This window comes from Brassica napus, chromosome C7 (genome assembly GCF_020379485.1).
Source record: "Brassica napus cultivar Da-Ae chromosome C7, Da-Ae, whole genome shotgun sequence".
Taxonomy (NCBI): domain Eukaryota; kingdom Viridiplantae; phylum Streptophyta; class Magnoliopsida; order Brassicales; family Brassicaceae; genus Brassica; species Brassica napus.
The window spans coordinates 37,304,101-37,327,355 of NC_063450.1; the positions used below are offsets into that span (position 1 = coordinate 37,304,101).

At 33.1% G+C, this 23,255-nt stretch overlaps 4 protein-coding genes across 6 annotated transcripts in view; 1 reads left to right on the plus strand and 3 right to left on the minus strand.

Moving 5' to 3' along the window:
* Nucleotides 1–3,591: 3,591 nt before the first annotated feature.
* Nucleotides 3,592–6,008, plus strand: LOC111208051. Its single transcript, XM_048764225.1, has 2 exons — nucleotides 3,592–3,596; nucleotides 3,688–6,008. The coding sequence occupies exons 1-2, from the start codon at nucleotides 3,592–3,594 to the stop codon at nucleotides 3,869–3,871; spliced, it is 189 nt and encodes a 62-aa protein (XP_048620182.1). The 3' UTR covers nucleotides 3,872–6,008.
* Nucleotides 6,009–7,439: 1,431 nt separating this feature from the next.
* LOC106408119 (disease resistance protein RBA1-like) overlaps nucleotides 7,440–23,255 on the minus strand; it is a 70,754-nt gene continuing 54,938 nt past the window's right edge. The window contains exons 5-7 of the mRNA XM_048764226.1: nucleotides 7,919–8,081; nucleotides 7,735–7,851; nucleotides 7,440–7,485 (exon numbers count right to left, since the gene is read on the minus strand). Of these exons, the coding sequence (XP_048620183.1) occupies nucleotides 7,440–7,485; nucleotides 7,735–7,851; nucleotides 7,919–8,081 (326 nt within the window). The remainder of the gene's footprint in view (nucleotides 7,486–7,734; nucleotides 7,852–7,918; nucleotides 8,082–23,255) is intronic.
* On the minus strand, nucleotides 16,448–18,920 carry LOC106410409 (probable WRKY transcription factor 3). 3 transcript variants are annotated; one of them, XM_048763703.1, is made up of 5 exons: nucleotides 18,286–18,920; nucleotides 17,370–17,974; nucleotides 17,137–17,298; nucleotides 16,803–17,050; nucleotides 16,448–16,722 (listed from the first exon to the last, which is right to left on the minus strand). In XM_048763703.1, exons 1-4 carry the CDS (start codon nucleotides 18,748–18,750, stop codon nucleotides 16,810–16,812), a joined length of 1,473 nt encoding a protein of 490 aa, XP_048619660.1. In that variant the 5' UTR covers nucleotides 18,751–18,920; the 3' UTR covers nucleotides 16,448–16,722; nucleotides 16,803–16,809. The 3 variants fall into 3 exon arrangements, with proteins under 3 accessions (XP_048619660.1, XP_022561811.1, XP_048619659.1); XM_022706090.2 differs by having other exon boundaries at nucleotides 16,448–16,736; XM_048763702.1 differs by having other exon boundaries at nucleotides 16,448–17,050; nucleotides 18,286–18,917.
* Nucleotides 21,356–23,147, minus strand: LOC106410413 (uncharacterized protein At5g01610-like). Its single transcript, XM_013850903.3, has 3 exons — nucleotides 22,944–23,147; nucleotides 22,059–22,113; nucleotides 21,356–21,969 (listed from the first exon to the last, which is right to left on the minus strand). Exons 1-3 carry the CDS (start codon nucleotides 23,043–23,045, stop codon nucleotides 21,587–21,589), a joined length of 540 nt encoding a protein of 179 aa, XP_013706357.1. The 5' UTR covers nucleotides 23,046–23,147; the 3' UTR covers nucleotides 21,356–21,586.

Consider the following 23,255-nt stretch of genomic DNA (forward strand, 5'->3'; position numbering starts at 1 on the left):
ATTTGTGGCGAATCCATTCTTGCTGAGCAAGGTTCCCGAGACCAGGTTCTTCCTCATGTCAGGCACATGCTTCACATTCGTCAGAGTGACCTCATGTCCAGATGTCATCTTCAAAATCACATTGCCGCGTCCTTCAATCTTGGAGACTGCAGTGTTTCCCATCTTGAGCTTCTCCTCAGTCATGCTTTTCTGATAGGTGCTGAACATCGCCCTATCGGTGCAAATGTGGGTGGTTGCACCAGTGTCATACCACCATTCCTTGGGGTTGTTGCTTTCAACCATGTTGGCTTCAGTCACCACAGCAACTAGATCCTCCTCTGTGAGATTTGCCTGAGCCTTCTCATCCTTGATCTTTTTTCGACACTCAACAGTCTTGTGCCCCACTTTGTGGCAGTAGTGACATTTCCCCCTGAACTTCTCCACATTCGCGTTCGCATTGATTTCAATGCCTTTGTTCTTGAAGTTTTTTCCAGAAGCCTTCAGGGCTGCAGCAGTTTTGGAAGGCTTGGCAGGAGAATGGGCGTGTGCCTTTCCTTTGCCTTTGTGCTCAGCCATGTTGACACTGTGCTCCTTAGCAGTGACCTTGTCAGCAATTCGGTTTCATCTGAAGCCTCATGATGAGCTCCTCGAGCCCCATCTTCTACTTCTTGTGCTTCAAGTAGTTCTTGAAATCCGCATAGCTTGGAGGAAGCTTTTCAATGAAGCTGAGAGTTGTGAATGTCTCGCAGATGGACATTCCTTCAGCAGCGATTTCATGGCAAATGAGCTGAAGCGCTTCCACCTGATCCATGATGGGTTTTGAATCCACCATTTTGAAGTCGTGGAACTTTGAGACCACATACTTCTGGCAGCCAGCGTCCTCACCTCTGTACTTCTTGTCCAGTGATCTCCATAGCTCTTTCGCCGTGGGGATCTCACAGTAGACACGGTACAATGGGTCAATGAGACGACCCAAAATGTAACCTTTACAGATGAAGTCGGAATGCACCCATATGTCAACAGTTGCAAGACTGTGGACATCATCAATCCCGTACGGAATCAGGGGCTTGTCCTCCTGGATGAACTTGTCCAGTTTCATCGTTGTCAGGAAGAACATCATCTTCTTCTGCCACGTTTTGAAGCCTTTGCCATCAAACTTGTCTGGCATCAGCCCTTGAGTGAACAAGCTAGGTACAGCCGGAGGAGTTTGAACTGCCACCGGACCACTTGCAGTTGCTGATACTGAACCCGTCTGATAAAGACCAGCACCGAATAGGCTACGGCGAGTGGTTTCATCAGCAGCATTTCCCGCAGGGAGGATAGTGCTCGTTGTTGCTGCAGCGGTTGTCACGCCAGTTGCATCAGTTGCTGCAGCGTTGAGTGGAGTCTGAATGACATCCGTGGTGTCAATGGGGGTGTTGTTATCGTTTGTCATTTTTCTGTAGAGAAAACATGAAAAAATGGATTAGTACTCCATTCAACAAATAACATATTATTTTAAAGAAAATAATAGTCTAAAATCGATGTTCATTTTTGGTATTTGAACCAAATCATATCGATATAAGTCTGGAAAAAACGTTTTGCAAACTCGCTCAAAAGCGTTCGCAGAAACCATTTTTATAGACTTAGAATGTTTCACAAACTCGCTTAAGAAAACGGTTACTGAAACGATTCATGTTTATAACGTTTGAAGAATGTATCAACGTTTTGCGAAAATGCTAGAAAGCAATCCGCAAAGCGTAATGAAATAAACCAGAAACGTTTCGCGGAAGTGCTCTAAGGCAAATCGCAAACACATTTAGGCAGAAACGTTTCGCGGATAAGCGTATAGCAAATCACAAACATCGTTGTGAGATAAGAACAAAACGTTTCGCGGAAATGCTAGAAAGCAAATCTCAAACACGGTTCCAAAACCCGTTTCTATTAATCGTTTATCAACCCGATTAAAGCTTTAAACATAAAGCGATTTTTAGTTAAGATTGTAGAAGCCGAAAAATCGGACTGATGTAAACGATATAACAAAAGCGAAGTTAAGGAAATAGACGAATATATAAAAACGAATACGAGGACGATAAGAAACCGTATTCGCAAATAGACATGGAGGCGACATATGATCTCTTTCCTTAACTCAAAATATTCGCTCCGTTAGTGAGACGGGACTGTACGAATATAGAGTCCCAGGATACAACCATGGGAGACGAATCACGCCTCACTCGTGATCGCCCTATCGAACTATAAACTCTACGAAACACTCTCGCAATATAGACTTACGCAGAGGGATATTTTGCTGTTGGATTTCGATCAGGAAAAAAAAATTCTGAAATGAAGGAAGAGGAGAGACGATATTTTAAAGAGCCGGAGAAGACCCACTTCCCGCAACAGCTGCTGCACGTGGGCGAGAATCTCGCGGAGATCGAGGGAAGTTGAGTTCCGAAACTTCTTCCTCAAGACTCTCTCTTATCTCGTTTTAAATTTTCGAGAGGATAACATGCATGACGTTTTTTATTTTTTAGACAAACTACTTGTCGTTTTAAATAAAATTGTATGCTATTTTTTCCCGAAATAACTGGCAAAACGTTGAGCTTAACTTGGTCCAAAAAGAATAGTTCTTATCGGGCCAAAGGCCCTCCACCCAAGCCCAAGCCCAAGCCGAGCCGAGCCGGCCGGACGGCGGCGGCGGCGCGCGCGTGGGGAGCTCTCTCTTCCTCTGAGCTGTTTAACCTCTCATGTCATGAAGACATATATATACTCCTCAAAATCAACTCTCCCAACCAATGTGAGATGTTGTTAACTTCATTTCATTAAAGCCAACAAGGCTTTTTGTAAAAACCCATAGGCCCATTTCATTTCCACATTTTGCCATATATTATTTGAGCCATTAAGCTTAATAATTAGGCCCAACATGGTTGAATTTAGACAACCATGGGAGACGAATCACGCATATACCACATGCCTATATATTTTGTTAAAAGTTACATAAATTATACTCTCTCTGTTGTCGTTCTAATATTTTTTATTGTTACATAAAAAATGTCACTTTAGAATTTCAATACAAATTATATTAATTTTCAGTTGAAAATTAATCGCAAAATACATTAATTTTATAAAATATTTTATTTTTATCAAATACTATTGGTCAAATAGCTCTTATTAGTAACACTTTATATATATTTCAATTATTTTCTTAATATGTGTTAAAAGTGTTAAATATAACACTTATTAAAAAAAAGATGGAGTATAAATTATATGACAATATCTATGAACTACTATATATTGTGCTCGTAACACCAGCAGCATAAATTTGATAGGCATATGTATGTATTGAATTGGTAACCCGGCAATTTCGGATAATGCTAAATATATTTTAACATATTTAACATGTTTTTACCTTATGTTTCTGATGTATAAGTTTTGATTTTGAATGTTTGACTTATACATATATGTGATATGATCAGCTTCTTAAAAAAGTTCATTTGGTGATGTCAAATTCTAAAGCTGACATATTTTTTATAACAAAATTATAGTTGGTGTTAACAATATAATATATCAATTTATGGATATTGTCATGTGATTTAAGTCATGTAGTTTAAAATACATTAATTTTTTGTGATCATGTGGTAGTGTATTTGTTTGTGTAGATAACAACCCTTTTTTTTAACCTCAACTAAAGAAATAATTTTCTTGTTTTGGATATCAACAAAATTCGAGCATAGATTCTCGCAACGGGGCAAGATTCAGCGATTCAAGAGGTGGAGTAGACTTTGGCTTCGTGGACATCGAAGCACATGATCAGATGTCAAATGGTTCTACTACATCACAAGAACGTCCATCTTCTTCTTCCATGACATCACAAGAACGTTCAAATTCTCTACGTTCAATCATTATTCGGTAGAAATTGGTAAACATTTCATGAAAATCTATATGAAAAGCCTAATAAACGTTTATTGCGTAACCATAAACCTCTATATATTTACATGAAAATAAATGTGAAAATATTCCAATAAACTTAGTTTGTTTCCTACATCTATTGATTTGGCATTATATTCCAAGAAAATCGCTTCTTTACTTACCTTGTTGTCGTCAGAAGTAGAAAACAAAAGAATAAGAAATAGAGGTGATTGAGATAATACTCAAAGAAATCTCTATTTAGAGTCCAACTTGTTAATATTTCTACTTCTAAATACTATTACAGAAGAAAGAGTATATCAACTCATCTCTATTTCTTCTTCTGAAATATAAATCGCTATTTTTTTCTTTATATATAAATTAGAAAAAAAACATCACATCTATTGACCATCTCCGACGGCCACTTATCCCCTCATTTTTTGAGTGGTTTTGCACTCCAATAGTTTTTCATCTACTCAAATTTTAAGGGTGGGAGGGGGGACGGGTGGTGAATAGAGTACATCCCCGAATTTGAGAATGCACTATTCACCTCCTTAAAAACTTTAATCCCTACAAAAATATATTTTTGACAATCACATGGATAACTTTTTCTAATATCATATTTTAGTTCTTATCGTTATATTTTCTTAAAAATAGTTCGATTACAAATTATTTTATTAACACTTTTTGTACTATTTATAGTTATATATGATTATATATTAGTATATTTCTCAAAAATGTTTTTATTTAATATGTTACAAATAGTACATTTTATTAGTTTTTGAAAATTTAGTGATTATAGTTAATTATTAATAATATTAAGGACTAAAGAGTAAATTACTAATTCTTCTTAAAAAAATTGACAGTGACTTGTTGAAAATGCCTTTATAGAATCATGTTTTTTTATTTATAATGTAGTCTTTTAACTTTAAAACTTTTATAATTATAACCAAAACAAATATCTTACAGTATTATAAAACATATAATTACACTTTTTATTTATATAGTAGTCTTTTAAAGAAACTTTAGTTCAAACAAAGTCATAATTTTATGAAAATACATTTAAAAATATATAGAGTTAATTATCTAATTTCATAAATAAAAGGTATTTGTTGTAAAGTTCAAATAGAATCTTTTGAGAATATTTACTTTTTAGAGGTAAAAATAGAACTATACAAGAAGTTTCTAATCACCGGAGAGGAAATGAGTAAGTCAAAACTTTCACTGATAAAAATCCTTAAGACTCTTAAATCCCAAATACCTGTTGCATCAGAAAACAAAGAACCCAAATTACTCTGTCTCTATGATGATGCTGATGAAAGCAAGAACCTTGCTCTTAAGGCAGTGAGTTTTGATTGTTCCTCCACTTGTCTAGCTAATCGAATAAAGCCCCCAATTGAACAACGAAGCAAGGAAGATGTCAGAGTTTAAAAAAAAAAGCATGTTAGAGTTTCCGACAGTTGCGACGGACTTGTCTACATCTTCGACAAGACCAAGTTATCCAGCCATGGGAAGACCTCAAAGTCTCCCTTTTTCCAAGTTTCAGCAACATGTTTAGGCAACATGACTCCAAAATCCAAATATGTTTTCTTTCCCAGTATTTTGGAAAGATCATGTTACAGGAACATACAAACTAGTCTGATAACATAACTACAAAAGTTTTACCAAAAAAAAACATAACTACAAAAGGAACAACTGATGGGTTCATTGGTTTGCGGAACAAACGAAGATTTATTTGTCATTTTGAAGGATATAAGAAGAAGGTGATTATCTCAAAGCTCTGACTCATTTGCTTCTTCGTCACTCAATTCTTTATTCTTCACACTTTCTTTTGGTCCTTGTGGCATTGACTTCATTCCTTTTTTCCAAAGTTTAGACTTTCCATTGTGAGCTAGAATTTATCTCTCTTATAGTCTATAGTTTTTCATATACTTGCTGATTCTAGGGGTTTGCAGCCTTCTCGTTGACTCGCTTGATCGGTTACGCTTCACCTTACGTCCAAGCTCTCTCCGCCACTTTAACACTCGTCTTCGTTGCGATCCTGATGAAGCTCTATGTCAACTGGTTTCTCGCTAGGGTCGTCGTCGTTGTTGAATCAGCTTCGGGGTTAACGCCCTGAAGAGAAGCAGAAGCCTTAGTCAAAGGAATGGAAAGTGTTTCTCTTTGTTGGTAAACTGAGCCTCTCGTCTAGATTTAGCAACGTGGCGGCTTCAGTTCAGATCGATGAGGACGTTGAAAACGGCGGGTAACTGTGGACAAACGGCCTTCTTCGGGGGCCACAGCGGTTACGTCTGCGTTGCTAACGATGTTGAATAACGTGGCTTCGACCACCGTGATGTACATGATCTGCAAAGCTGTTCACAGGGATATAGCGGAGGAGTTTGCAAAGAGAGTAGGTTAGCTTGCCTTGGTCTCTGTAGCTTACAACAACGACCGATGAAACATTATGATGAAGAACTAAAGGTTAGTGTTTGTATGATAAAGCAAGTTTGTATACTAAATCATCTTCCATGAACGATAAACGATTTCATTTTTTATAACAAACAATATCATTACAAGAATACATTTCATCAACAAACTGTAACCCATCGTCAGAAAAACGAAAAGAGTTTTTCTCAAAAAAAGAAAAGAACGAAAAGATCCCTGTAACTTTGTCTTTCCCCATGTACAAAAGAATCCACATAAGACAAGAAAAATGTACTCTTCTAAAATACCAGAATGATAGATGTACTCTTCTAAAATAGCAGAATGTTATTTTTTCTCTAAAAAAAAATAATATTAGATTAGAAATTAGTTAAGTAGAATTAGTGTATGAGAGAAAAAATCATCAGTTTTGGTGTAGATTACTGACAAAATAAATATGTCAGATTGTACACACATGATACAATTTTGTTAAACACCATTTACATAGATTTTTTTTTAATGATCCAGTGACAAACTCATGACTGAAGAGAGTTAGTGCAATGACAAGATATCAGTTGTTTGTTGAAACACCGCTATCACAAAAGAAAAATCGTTTGGTAATTCATATTTAACGATTTGGGAAAGTCTTGCTGCGGCAAATAAAAAGAACTCCAAATTAAGTCTGCCAAAAGAAAAATAAAAAAAATCCAGGGTGTTGTTAACTTTCTCTGTCTAAATCAATTAGTCTAATATTTTAATGTGAATTATTAAGAGGTTCTGAATGGATATATATAATACTTTACAAACATAAGCTCCGAACGTCGGTCATCTTCCTGATCACGTTGGAACTAAAGTTGAATACCGTCAGTGAACTAAAGATAAACATTAAAACAATAATTTTGCTTCAGACCATTTATAGGATAATGGTGAGTGAGACAAGAGAAACTTCAATGATCATGAAAAGTGACAGTTTTTTTTCAAAAAAAAATAAAAGTGACAGGTTCTCAGGTCAAGAGTATATCTCTTTCTTACAAAATCTTTATTCGTTGAGAATTAACTAACAACATATAGAAGAAAAAAGAACCTTTGATATATACTTTTTAAGAAAACACACACACACAACTAGAAGAAAAGAAGAATCGACCATGAAAAATTACAGAAATTCAATTAGGTCACAACTTTTCGGTTTTGGTCCTCTTGAGATCGGGAAGCTCACATGTGTAACTAGAGCATGATTATCGCTGGATATTTTAGGGTTTCTTAATTTTTTTTTTCTTTTTTTTTATTCGAAAAAAAAAATTAAATAGTAACCAATAGTGGGCTGTCACGTGTCAGTGGGGTCCGCGAACAGTACATAAAACCGATCCTTATTTCACCATTTTTGTCACCGGTTTTATGGTGATATGTGGAGCCTACCACTAACTTTCTGTGTAAAAACTCTTTTAGAAACTAGCGATGTTGATGGTCTTACAATCCTTTCTCCTTTTTCTCTCAGAATGAGTTTCGTTTTCCTTGAGTACTCTAGCTGTTACTATAACTCTCACAACCTCCTTAACAATTTCCTTGATAAAATCAGCTTCAGGCCTGCCATAAGAATATACCTCAAGTCATTCATAAAAAAGAATCATTAATTTACAGTTTGGTTTAGTACCTCTCGTCTCTCAAGGACAAACCCATCTTGCCGGAGATACATTCCAGTGCTTCCTTCCACTTCTTGATCTGATATCCACTAGAAGCTTTTGCGAGGTTCCAGAAGTTATCACCAAACTCACCCGTCTGTCTCCGCACGTCACGTGCTCTCACCTTGTAAAAGACTGGACGTTGGAAGATGGACGAAGCACTTGTCTTCTGCTTCCATGTTTTTATCTTTTTTGCCGTGGAATCAAGACCAGAGATCTTATATCTTGTAAAACACATCGTGTAAAACCTCAACTTTCATTTTGAAATGATATTTACCTTTAGCAAAAAAAAAACTAAGTGTTTTCCTGCACCATCTGCAGTAGTAAAAAAATTAAATTTAAATTACATTTACAAATAAATTTACTATTATTTTAGATTATATTATTTTCTTAATAATATGCTACTATAAATTTTGATTTAATTGAACATAAAATTAAGATAAAATAAACAATTTAGTTTATTCTAAATTATATTTATGAATAGATAAGTATATTTAAAATTATAACCATATATATATATTTATGTATTTTAATAAAATATATTAAATAAACTTGTATAAAATTAATTAAAACTGATATAAAAGTTGTATAATTACCAAAATAAAAACTAAATGATATTTATCAAATTTGTAGATATATAAAAGAAATTAATAATATTACGATTACAACTTTATAGTTTTTTTTAAATGTAAAAAGTAATAAAATTGTATAATTATAAAAAGGTAGAAATATGTAATATTTTAAAATTTTTAAAATATTATTTTATTATTTTATATCATATTTAAATAGATTTACTTTAATGATGATGTATAATTTACTACCATGTTTTACAAGTTTACAAAAACTATAAATAAACATTAAGTGTAATTATCCATATCACATTTAATCATAAGTCATGTCATCATTCTAATATGTCATGTCATATTTATTTAGTGAAAGTGATTGTAGAGAAGACATGTGTCAAAATCACTTTGCAAATAATCTATAGGGGATTAGAAAAAAAGACACTCTCAAATAATAAGATAGCAATATGAGATAATTTGAAAATTACTCCATTAACAGTTTGAAACTTGAAAATTACACTTTCTATTTTAATTTTAGTTTAGAAAAAAAGACACTCTCAAATAATAAGATAGCAATATGAGATAATTTGAAAATTACTCCTTTAACAGTTTGAAACTTGAAAATTACACTTTCTATTTTAATTTTTGAAAACTACACTTTATTAAACATGAATTACAATATCTCAAGCAATTGGAGAAATGCACATTTGCATACGGGGGAGCTTGGATCACAAGAGATAACACTGGAAATGTGAGACATCATGCCAGGGATGCTTTCACGTGCTCACCTACCAAGTTCATGGCCGGGCTGAGATGTCTAGAATGGGTCCTACAGAGTTTGAAAGACCTTCAGTACAAGGAGATAATAATTGGTACGGAATCACAAGAGCTTATTGAAGCAGTGAAAAAGCCGTCAAGCTGGCCAAGGTTTCGGGTGATTCTACAAAGGATATCAGTTCTCTGTTCTGAAATCCAAAGGGTAGCTTTCGAAGCGGAAACAGGGGCGTCAAATCAAGTAGCAAAGGCAATTGCCAAAAGTGTGCTCAGAGATGGAAGGCTGCAATCTTACCTTGCTTTGGGTGGCCCTGCTTGGTTACATAATCGCATTCTATTAGAGTCTCCAGTCAATGATTCATAGGTCTTTACATTAAGATTGAGTCATTGTTGGTTACTCGTATGTTTTCTGTCTTGGTTGTATTTCCAGAAAATTTCTTTGGCCTAGTGCCTTTTGATGTTAAAAAAAACATGAATTCACATTTTTACCAAAATTAGACATTTCAATAATTGAGATATAATTCAAAATTAATAAAAAATATATTATTATAATTATTTATGTTTAAGATAAATATGTGTGTTGAGATAATATGTTATTTTATTATTTAAAATTTTACAATAACAGAATAATATAAAATAACAAATTATGATTTGTTTTGATTTGATTTTATCATGAACTATTTTCGGAATAAAATATAAACAACATTAGACACTGAAATCTGATTCATGAATTAGCAAATCTCTTAATGAGATGAGAGGAATAAATTGTGAAACTAGAAGAAAGAAAAAAATTTTAAAAATGGAGGATAAGAGAAGGAGACATAGTCTTGAGATTTTTTTATTTTTTCGAAATAGTAAAAAGTTTAATATATATTAAAAAGTTATTGTGTAGATACTCTAAAGATTTTTTTAAAAATATTTTTTTTAAAATCGTTATTTTAAATATAAAATAAACTAGGAATTGAGAAATATTAAGATTGGACAGTTTGGTAAATTTATATATACATAAGTGTATTTTCCGAAAAACTAAAACAATGGTGTAGTTTTCAAATTATCATCTTAATTGATTGTATTTCTCCAAATTTTCCCTAGCAATATATATATCTTATTATAACTAAAAAGTACACAAAAAAAAAAAACAGAAGGGTGTGGGGAGAGAGGAGGGCTCGAATTTGGGTTTTCAGGGCAAAACAAGAGAGAAAGATCGTGGGAGGAGAAAATAGTGGTAGAGAAGATTCTATGAGAGATTTAGAGCAGATTTAGGGTAGATTTAGTGTAGATTTAAGAAAGATATTAGGACATAAAATAAAATATGATTCCACTATTTTTTAAAAAAAAAATTAAACATATAAATAGTCATACTTATGTTTCCAATAGTTTTCATATTTTTTTATATTTTTTAAAATTTAGTTAACTATTTTTCGTAGAACACAAGGATAAAACATGTCCAAAATGACCAAAAATATCAAAAGTACTAAAAGGACAAATAAAAGTTGAGTCTATTTTTTTCAATTTTTTCTTGATTTAATGGAGAATTTCATGTTACCACTTTCATGGTACCATTATTCATATTTACCACTACTAAATGGAAACTTTTAAAAATATCTTCTTCATTAAGTGGCAAAAGACTCTTATACCCATGTTCTCTATATATATAATAAATAATTATTTAAATAAATAACAAAATTAAAAAAAATAAAAAAATAATTTTTTATATGTTTTCGAATTATACTTTTTCAAATTCAAACTTCTTTATCAATTTTTTTTGAACTTTTTTTTCAAAATTTCTTTTTGAAAATCGAAAATTATGTTTTAAACTATTTTTTTAAATATTTTTAAGTATTTATTTATATATTTATTAGAATCCTAAATTTCACATTCCAAAAACTTTACCACACCTCTCAACTCTAAACCATAAGTCTAAATTAGTTAACCCTATGGATAAAATATCTCTTATCCTTCAGTAAAAGTGAGGGTAAAACTGTAAAAATGGTTAGTGTAAACATGAAAAGTGTTATTATGAATGTGATATTTGTGGCAATTTTTCTTGATTTAAATATGATCATATGACAACCATTTAACAGACAATTCACAATTTGACATAAAGTTACAAATTTATTCATTTGTAAGATCTAAATCAATATAAAAAAAATATGGTTAAGACTATCAAAAACATATTCTATTTTTCGCGAACTTAATCTTTCTCACAGAGACAAGCACTCTATGTTGAAAGTAAATTTGATTTGGATTATATTATTGGACTAATAATATGTCTTATCCCAAACTTAACCCAAGTTTTAAATAAGTCTTTCACCTCTTTAAGATAAACAATCTAGACACTTTAATAGAATTTTCTAAATTTAAGATTAAAATATATGAGATATTTTGTATTTTAGAGAATATAAATACCTTTACTCCCTTTTTCCATTTTGTATCATCCATGTTTGTAAGAATCATCCAATTAATAAAAATCATCTTTAAGTACTACAAAGCTTTGTTCTTCCCAAAGTTGTTTTCTATTAAAACACCTAAATTCTTTTTCCTTCGCTACAATTTTTTTTTACTTCAACAAAGTGGTATCAGAACTACAACATCCTTTTGAAGATGGCAAATAGTGATATTCCCATCCAAGTTTCATTTCTCACTAAAAGCAACTATGACATTTTGAGTCTTAGGAAGATGACTATTTTAGGAGCACATGATGTGTAGGAGATAGAAGAGAAATGTTTCATTGAACCGGAGAATGATGGTGGTCTATCTCAAACTCAAAAGATCGGTTTGAGAAACTTAGGAAAGAAAGACAAGAAGGCTATATGTCTAATCTATCAAAGATTAGATGAAGATACATTTGAGAAGGTTGCTGGAACATAGTCGTCCAAAGAAGCATGAAAGAAGCTTTGAACCTCTTACAAGGGAGTAGAACAAGTTAAGAAAATATGACTTCAAACTCTAAGAGGAGAATTTGAAGCACTACAAATGAAGCAAGGAGAGTTCATCTCAAGTTACTTCTCAAGAGTCTTTTGACAGTTACTAATAACCTAAAAAGAAATGGTGAGAAATTACATGAAGTGAGAATCATGGAGAAAGTTCTTAGATCATTGGATTCAAAATTCGAGCACAATGTTACTGTGATTGAAGAGACAAAAGAATTGGAGACTATGATGATGGAGCAACTTCTTGGATCACCACAAGCTTATGAAGAAAAGAAGAGGAAGAAAGAAGATATTGTAGAACAAGTTCCCAAGATGCAGACTGATCAAAAGGAAGAAAATGGCCGAAATTATCCAAGATATGGTGTCAGTCATTTCGGAGGACGAGATCGTAGTGTGAATTGACGAGGTTGGAGACCATATGAAGACAAGTTCAACCAAAGAGGAGAGAATTCGTCTAGAGGTTATGGAAGAGGAAATTCAAAATCAAGGTACGAAAATCAAGCATTAAATGTTGGAGTTTCGAAATTTTCGACATTATGCTTCTCGATGCAAAGCTTCAAACAACAACCGAGTTTAAGAGAAATTCAACTATGTTGAAGAAAGGAGTAAAAAAGAATATATGTTATTGATGGCTTACAAGAAGGATGAACCAAATGAGGTTCACAAGTGGTACCTTGATAGTGGTGTAAGCAACCACATGTGTGGGAATAAAGCATGTTTGATGAATCGGTCAAAACCAATGTGGCTTTGGGAGATGAATCGAAGATGGAAGTGAAATGTAAATTAAATATTCTCATCTGTTTGAAGAATGGAGATCATCAATTCATTAACAATGTTTACTACATTCCAAGCATGAAGACCAACATCTTGAGCCTCGGACAACTCTTGGAGAAAGGTTATGAAAATCGACTAAATGATAATCGTCTTTCTTTTAAGAGGCAATGCAAATAATCTCATCACGAAAATGTCGATGTCAAGCAATAGAATGTTTGTTCTAAACATTCAAAATAACAATGCACGATGTCTTAAGATGTGCTACAAGGAAGAGTCTTGGTTTTGGCATCTTCGGATCAGGCATCTCAACTGTGGAAGCTTAGAGATACTTTCCAGGAAATAGATGGTGAAAGGATTACCTTACATCAACCATCCAAATCAAGTGTGTGAAGGGTGTTTACTTGGAAAGCAAATCAAGATGAGTTTTCCAGATGAGTCAGAGACAAAAGCAAGAAAGCCACTAGAACTAGGCCTGTCCAATATGGTAAAACCGAACCATACCGAACCGAACCGAACCGAAATAGACAATATGGTATGGTTTTGGTATATACCATATAAACCTAATGGATATGATTTTATAAAAATCGTAGGATTTGGATATGGTTTGGTTTATAACCGATTAAACCGAATAAACCGAACAAAACCGATCAAAAGTAAAAACATGTAAATATGTACATATTTTATAACGTCACATGAAAAATATATTTGTTATATAAGTTATTCTTTTGTTAATAATTATTACCATATTTTTATAGTAATAAAGAATCATAATTTGAAAAACACTTAAAATATAATTAAATAACAATTCATCGTAACTGAGGATTTTTATTTTCTTAGTCTTCTTCTTTTAATCATTTTGTTTTCTTTTATCATTGATTAAATTGAAGTGAAGGTTATAAATTTGATAGGTAATAACTAGAAAAAAATCTTCACAATTTTTTTCTTATTTATAAACGAACAGAGTTTCACTCGACGAAGCATGACTTTGATGAACACTGAATATGGAAGAGTGGAAACATTTTCTTTCATATTTCTCTTTTGTTTTTTATTTTTATTTTCAAAATTTAGCTTTGATTTTAATTCTAGATTTGATTATTTCATTTGAAGGTATAAGCGTTTTTATTTTTTTGTTCTTTTATTTGAAAATATAATATATTTTTAATAAATGACTGCGATGACAATATGATTCTAAAATTTATATAATATGATCCCAAACTAAATAATTATGTTTTCGTATAAAACCGAATAAACCAAAAACCGGCGGTATATAAACCGAACCGAACCGAAGTAAATATGGATTTAGAATGGTAGTTATATTTTACTAACCGAAATACCAAAATACCAAAAAACCGAAAAAACCGAACCGAAACCGAACTGATATCCGGATTGAACACCCCTAACTAGAACTCATACCTATAGAATATAGATGTATTTGGCCTGATCAAACCAAGTTCACTCGGTAAGAGTAACTACTTCCTTCTCTTTAATGATGATTTTCAAGAAAAAACATGGATTTATTTTTAAAAAAAAAATTAGAAGTGTTTGAAAATTTCAAAAAAAAAAGGCCATGTTGAGAAGGAAAGTAGTTTTAAAATTCATTCCGTGAGATCTAGTTGAGGAGGAAAATTCTTGTCCAAATATTTTCTAAAGTATTATGAAAATAATGGCATCCGAAGAAAATTGATGGTGCCGAGAACCCCTCAACAAAATGGAGTAGTAGAAAAGAAGAATAAGACTATTTTTGAGATGCAAGAAGCATGTTGAAGAGTAAGAGAAAGAAAGTGTGGGCCTAAGAATCTTTGGGAACCTTGTTCAGGCTCATGTTTGAGACGAAAAGGAGAGCAAACTAGATGATAAAAGTCCGAAGTACATTTTGCAAACTAGATAATAAAAGTCACAAATACATTTTTATTAAATATGATGCTAACTCCAAAGGTCACAAGCTCTTCAATCCTTGCTTATAATTACCTCTACCAGATTCTTGGAACAAGACACAAAGACATCTCACAAAGACATCTCACATCTTTTCATGCGCAGTTAGCCGAGAGATCTTCCATATCACAAATTGACACAGATGCGAGGGGAGAGACAAGACCTGTTGATCGTAGCACCGCTGTGAGTAACTGGAATCATTCTAATTCTAAACAACCCGTCTCAGATACAATAGACTTGACATCAGATATATCTTATTTTCATCTTTTCCAGAATAATACGTAACATATCATAGCGAAGCACTTGATATGGTTATACACTTAATTTTAGTGTTGTTATTATGTATATGCAATCTAATTCTCTCTAATAAACTAATTAATTTGGTTTCCTTGGTTTTACCGGATAAATTAATGGGCCAGCCTAGAGCTGTCTATTGGGCATTGCATTAAACTAAAATCGCTTTTGTTACGTAAGCTTTACCACGTCTGATGAAACATGATGATAATTATCATAAGGATGATGATGATGAATTAAAGGTCAGCGTTTGTATATCGAATCATCTTCCATGAAAGATTTCACTTTTTCGTACAAATATCCCTTGTATAATAATTGAGAAACATCACAGCATTTTTTTTTGTAGCTACGTGTCACTATAACAATGAAATTCAGATTTTTTTAAGAAATAGGTTATTCTCTTAACTTATATTATATTTTTTATTAAATTAACTATTAAATTGATAAATAGTATACAAAAGAATATTCTCGCACTTTCTTTAAATAAAAACTACGAAATTACCTAATATGATTAACGTATATATGACAATTAATAATTATGAATGATAAATATTTGATAATAATTTTTGTATCTTAGATATTTGTTGTTTAATTTTATATTATTAAAAGATATTAAACAACCACTTTAACCATATAATAAAAAAAATACATTTTTTCTTTTTTTTTGACATCAAATACATTTTTTCTTATATATTATATTTTGATTTTTTTTAAATGACTATAAATTATTAAAAACATTAAATGTCTCACACTAAAATTTTGTGATCAATGGTTTAATTTTTTTTTGTAAGAACAAGATACAAATGATCATAAATCGTATGAATATGAAGTCTCATTTACTAGACATTCATATTATATATTAATATAGTTTAAAATTAAACTATCTAACATAGAAAAATACTTAAATATGATAATTTCTAAATTTGTATTGAAAAAGTATTGAAACCTTAATATTTTTATTTTGAAATTTGCATTAAAAAATCGCACATTAGAAATTGTGTGTTTATCGTATGAATATCAATTTTCAATAATAAATATTTATATTAAAATATACTATGTATCTATGTTCATGTCATTAAAATTTAGTTATATATCATATAAAATAAATAAAATGATCGTTTTGATTTATTTACCAAAAAGTTATTGTAAATAAAAAGATGTATTGTTTTGATTTATGTATTTACTCTAATTTAATTATATATATAATACGTAAGTAAATACAAATATATAATAATAGATTAAAATAGTTTTATATATAACATTCATCCGGTAATTCTTAAGCTAGTTATTATTACAAGATGACACTTCATCAACAAACTGTAACCTATTGTCAGAAGAACAAAAAGATCCCTGTATTTCCCCATGTACAAAAGAATCCAACATAAGAGTTAAGAACATTGTCTCGAATCTGGTTTCTTACATTACATCCTAAAGCGTTGAGCTTTATACAAAAGATTCCAACGTGGAAGATAATATACCTTCTGAAATTGTACTTTATCAGAGTTTCTGCCCATAGAAGCCTGTGATAACTTAGTAACACCAAACAAAACAGATTCATTAACCAAAAAAGATTCTTTCAAACTCACAGATTTCTCAAGTGATTTGCTCTTCTTTAAGCCTCAGACGCGCAACACGCTGTTCTTGATTCATGTTATCCACCGTGGTGTTGTGTAGATTGTTGTTTGGTCTTAACTGATGGCTGCTATTTCTAGCAGCTGGAACGTCATGGTTATGTTTCCCTTCATATGTTGTCACTACAGCTTTAGGATCGCTTGCTGCTCTCTCTACATGTTTCCTCACTCCACACCCCGGTGTTGTACACTTATAGTAGCTCCTGTTGAATTGATGAAAGAGCTTTAATGAAAAAGACCGATAAAAATCTAGAAACTCGATGACCGGTTTGTTTTTTTTCATTCTCACCTAGGATAAGGGTTTCCTTTGACTACTTTCTGACCATACTTGCGCCATTTGAATCCATCATCTAAGAGATCAACTTCACTCGTTGTCTGGACTATAATTCTAGGCTCTGTCACTGTTCTTTGCGTTGAAGTAACTGGTTCTGTAACCCGCACTTCCATATTCCTACAACAATGCAAAGATTTGTCTAAATGATGAATGTAAAGAGACATCTCTTATAAATTTCTTTGTTTTACCTTCTCTTGGGATCAGGCTCCACACTAGTTTCTTCGCTATCACTTGCGTCACACATCTGCTCTGTTGTTGTAGTAGTAACCTGGCTTGTTTCCTGGTCTCTCTTATTCTTGTTGAGACCACTATTACTGGTATGAAACTGAGTTGCAACATCAGAACTTCTAGAACTCCCGGTATTGTCTCTCTTAGTCTTGTTTTGTGGAGGCTCGTGACTGTGCTGGCCCTTGTAGATGATTTCAGTCACTTGCCCATCCTGAGATCTCTCCACTTTCTTCTTGACAGGACACGCGGGGTGCGTGCATTTGTAATAGCTCCGAGGAAAATCGCTGCCTTTGACTTGCTTCTGTCCGTATTTTCTCCAGTTGTATCCATCGTCAGCTGGTTTATCAGCGTTTTGAGGCTGTGATGGCCGATGCTCATAGACTGATACTTCCACGGTATCTCTCTGAGCCAGGGCGGGAAGCTGGGACATAGGTTCAGAAGAAGTCTCTTGTTGTTGTGTAGAGGAAGGATATTCGGATTGTGATTGGATTTGGACACCATTGCCTTGAACTGCTTGTGCAGTGACTTGTGCTAAAGCTTGTTGGTGTGTCATACCAAATGCTCCCTTCACACATAAAAATCACATTAGTATTAGCTAATGACAACAAAGATAAAAAAAAAAAGCCAAGCAAATACATGATTGAAAGCCATTGTTAAGATTCAAGATTTTGGAAAAGAGGTTTAAAGAAACAATACTAAGGAGTAATGATCATTAAGTGTTGATTATGGTTCTCTCTTTGACATTTAAAGATAGCCTTTGTCTGAAACTTTCCTACTTTCCTTATAAAACGCATAACGTTCTAATTTCAGTTACCAAAAACAGAGTTTCGAACTAACGACAAAAGAAGAGATCAACGTGAAATGAGAAACCAACACCTGAATGGGTGAAAAAAGACCAAAGAAGCTCGGCGAATCAAGAAGCGTCGCCGGACTTAATCCCGGCGGCACGGTGAACATCGCCGGTGGCTGTGCAATCATCAATCCCGTTGGTCTGTTTTGTTTAAACCTCGGGTCAACATCACCGCCGCTTCCACCGACGGAACTCACTGGGGTCTGATGAGCAGTAGCGACGACAGCGGCGGCAGCAACAGCAGCCGCCGGGGAAGCCATGGCTCCGGCAAGAAGCTGAGAGAAGGTTTTGAGCTCATCAGGATCGGAGAAGAGATTGGAGACGAGGGTCATAGGACCAGGACTGAATCCAAGGCCACCGCTGAAAAACATTTCTCCAAAGGGTCGAGGAGGTAGTGAAATCGTTGGCCGTGATGGAGCTCCGGTTGATGATTTTAACGTCGAAGGTTGCTTTTGTTGATGTTCAACCTCTTGTTCTTCCTTATCCGCCATCGATTCCGATTTGGAAACACAAAGAGGATAGAATCTAACAAACCAAAAAGATAACTTTTGTTTTTCCTTTTCTTTCCTCTCTCTTTTAAACTCTTTTTTGTTTCTTTACACAATCCGTGTCGTGTTTCAGTTTCATTTCGTTTTTAATGTTTTTTTTATATCAGTATATTTCTTCTGTAGTCTTTAATGGAATAGATTTTGAGATATTTTTTGGTTTTCTGTCTCGATGCAGATCTCGATATATAAAAACATTAAATTTGCTTTCGCAGTACAAAGTCTGCGGTGCAGATATGAAGGAGTAAACTCCCTGTCTTTTCTCCTTCCATTTTATCCATTTAATTATCTCTGGTTTAAATAATTTCCAGAAAATGGTACTACCTCCGTTCTTGAAAGTAAAATGTTTTAGATTTTTTTCTTGTTCCACAAATATAGATTTTCTATATTGTTAAGGTATTTTTTTATATTTTTGAGAAACATTAATTGAGAATATTTGAATTGATTAAATTTTATTGGTGGAAAGTTATTGGAAAGTGTATAAAAAAATAAAAAATAAATTAAATTATAAATATTTATTAAATTCTTAATAAACGTGCATACGTTAGAAAATCTTACTTTCAGAAATAGAAGGAGTATATATTATACTACAATGCTAAAAATATCTGTTTTTTTTTTTATAAAAATAATAGAAAAGTATACTTTTATTCATAACATAGAAGTTCTTTATATAGCAGATTACACCGTCATAGATAAATGAAAAGATTACATATCATAATCTTTTGGTTACGAGCCATTCACAATCTGGTTCATAACATTTTGGAAGGTGGCCATGGAAAGTAAAAATCCAAACTTACGTCAACTTTTCCACGAGACGCAAGTCATGAAAATAGTTTTTTTCTGTCATCTAATGCTTTATTATAACATGCAATGAAGAAGTTCATTCTTTTATCAGTTACAAATTACATTGGTTACTAGCCATGAAATCATTTTTTCATAAATAAAAATTATACACTAGCATATTCTAAAAATTATACACACAGAAGGATAGTCTATAATATCAAATTTGTCACAAAAATAGATTTGCTCGGAGGTATCTGATAAGTTGGATGATACACAGAAAACTAACATGATATATGCACTAGTCTAGTATGACACATATAAATTAAGAAATAGTTCAAATTATTAAATTTGTAATAAAAAAAATTCTGGAGTTATTGTATAGTATGAGTAATAGATTCTTACTTATACTATATATATAATGTGTCGTGTTTTAAAATTCTGTGTGCACATTCTCTTTTGTCTAGTTTTGTTGTAATCCCTGGGTTATGATTGGCTCATAAGGGGAAAGGGCTTTATAAAAAAAAAGCGTCGGCGTATGTTTAAAACCACGACTTTGTCCTTACCGAAAGTTTGTCCCTCGCAAGTCAACAGCAGCTCCAAGCACGACGAGTCGACGTTTTCTAGCCAGTTTGTCGTCACCACGTTCTACAAATAGGAATCCGCCACGTGTTCGAACACACTTACCGGATTTATTGTCGGAATAAACCTAATCACAATAGCTGTTTTGTTGAGGCAAAACACAAGTTCACTCCTCCCACCCATGAATACTACTATTTCATATAGTAACTTTTATGGGTTTTTCCAATTCAAAATCGAAAAGATTCCTTACACTTTGTTGGCATCAAATGGTGAAAAGAGGAAACGTGCGAGTTAGAGAAAGAGTGAATATAGCTAGCAACAAAACAAAAGAAAACAACTTGACTTTTGGAGGGCCCAATCAACTTTGAAAACGGGCCAAGAGACAATACAGACTTAATATCTGTGGGTTCCAGGTGAGGGGCCCTTTTCATTCATTGCCACAACGAATCGCGTCTTCGCTTATCACATCAAGAAAGCTAGTAGAAACTGTGCTTGTGTAAACGCAAATTTAGAAAAGTTTGATTGCTAATCACTTAAAGGTATTGAAACTTTCATGATAACCTAACAGAAAATTTTGATATATTCTTCTTGTTCTTGAGTCCAATAAAATTAAGATGTAGGCTTGACATTGTAAATTATGATCAAGGAAATCTTAAATAATTTTAAATTTTTACACCATCTCTTTAACATTTTAATCAAATTGATTTCTCCAAGATAGCTTAAACTTGCTTGTTGCTCAAAAGTGAGAATGGTATGCTTTATTATATGACTCCTTCATGAATGCTATGCTTCAGTTGGCTCGAGGGACATAGCACAGTTGGTAGAGTTCTGCACTTGCAACAATTATTGTAATGGAGTGAAAGACATACCTTAAACGTTAAAACACAGATGATATGCACTTTACATTCACAATTTACATATGGGTCGGATATCTCAAGGATTTAATTGATGTAATAGTAACAAAATACTCCCTCTGTTTTCACATGATGTTATTCTTTAGTGCACAAAGATTAAAAATTTTATTTTTCTCTAAAAAATAGTTTTAAAAATATAATTTTAAAATCATCCAACCAATTACATCCAACTAATTACAGAACTGACTACAACATCTAATTGATTACACAGTTTTCAATAAAGTTAAAAATAACATAAAAATACCAAAACATCATATATTTTGAAACAACAAAAATCATCTAAAACATCATCTATTATGAAACAGAAGAAGTATATTCTTTGGTACGAAGTTATAAGTCACTAAATAACTGAAACAAAACACAAGTGATAATGAGATCTAGGGAGGCCAACAAGAAACGCATTTAACCAAGATGAGAGTTATATATATACCTCTTCCCAAGGTGCAATAAAACCAAATAACCAATTATGAATCAAATATGGTAATAACCGTTGAAAACAACATATTCTAGAACTCTCCAACGACTTTGATAGCGTCATGAGGGGTGTCGTAAACATTCTTGGACCGAGATTTCTTGACACCAGCAGTGAACCAGAGCTTGTCGGACTTCGAGCTCTCGACTGAGACTGTGGTGACTTTAACCCAAACCAACACTTTCGTCTTCATCCCTTCAACACCCATCAGTTTCCCTCTAAGCAAGATCCCTTTAACGCGCGTGGCGTACCTTATCGCTGATCCGTCTTTGAATGTGACTTCGCACGGTGTAGAGAAGAAGACAGTGAGTTTGTTCTTGGTCTCATCGAATTCGTAGCAGATTATGTTTTGTGGGAAGAGTCCTGGTGGTAAGTTGTATTCTTTGAGTAAATCTGGTAAGCTTTTCAATGGCTTTCCTGTTTAAATAGGAGAAAACATAACAGTAACATTGCATGTTAGAATCTTGGATAGTTTATCAATGCGAATAATAAAAAAAAGGAGTTACCTTTAAGCTTGTTGAAAACCCATTTGGCTTTCTCTTCAACGGTACTAGAGAAATTCTGGAAACAAAAGAAAATGTTCATGTTTCCTTTTAGGCAATATGTGACAAGAGAAGAAAGTGCAAATTTATCGTATGCCAAATAAATAGTGAAGCCTTTTAACACGACACAGAATGATAATTATAGTTAACTAGTACCGAATCAAATCTAAAATGTAGTGCAAAGCAACCATAGTATAGCAAACATATAACAAGCCAACCAATGGACACAGGACCTATAGAGTATAGAGCATGTTTCTAAAAATGGTCACAGAATCAAATATAAATATTATGCTTTCAGTTTGAGGCCATGAAACAACACTGATAAGTGCAAATTAACCATTCCATATATCAAAGTTCAAACAAATAGCCAAAGCCTATGAACACAACACCTACAAGGTAACCTGTCATGAAATCAATATCAACTCAAGAATAGAAAAGCCCTTCAAGTGGTTTGTTTGGTTTGTCCTAAAATCATTATCAGTGTAGGGTTCTTAGCTTAGGTCAAAAGCAAGAACATGATGAGCATATCGTTGCTAAAAGTATTTATTTTTGGAGTAAACAATTACTCAAAATGGAAACTTTATATCGAGAATAATCTTAGTTGAGTTAATCAGTTCAGACAATGAAGACTCTCGTATGCAATTAATACATAAACATGAGCTGGATCAAAATTCAGACAAGATCTTCCTAGATCTATGATTCTTCTACAATTTCGATACATCAACCGACCACATTACACAAAATATGACCAAACCCACAAATTTCAGACAAGAACCGCATGCAAAATCACAGGAATAAAACAAGGAACATCGGACAGGAAGCAAGAGAAAGATCTAGGTTTGCACTCACGGTGAGGTCATTGGTGATGTTGGAGAGCTCTTCCTTGGCTTTCTTCGAAACCCATGAACCTCCCACTTTGAAGCTCGTCACTTTCGTTAACACCTTCTCCATTTTTCTTCTCCTCCGATTCACTGTTAGAGTGAAGACAAAAAGCTCTCAGCTAAAAAAAAGTGTCAGAGCAGAGTGAAAGCGGCGACTCACAAAGATATATTGAAAGAGGGCGTTTTCGTCATTTTGTCATCTCCTTTTAACATTTTTCAACTTAATCCGCTATCTTTGCCTAATTTTTCAAATTACGAACACTTTTACATAATAATTTAA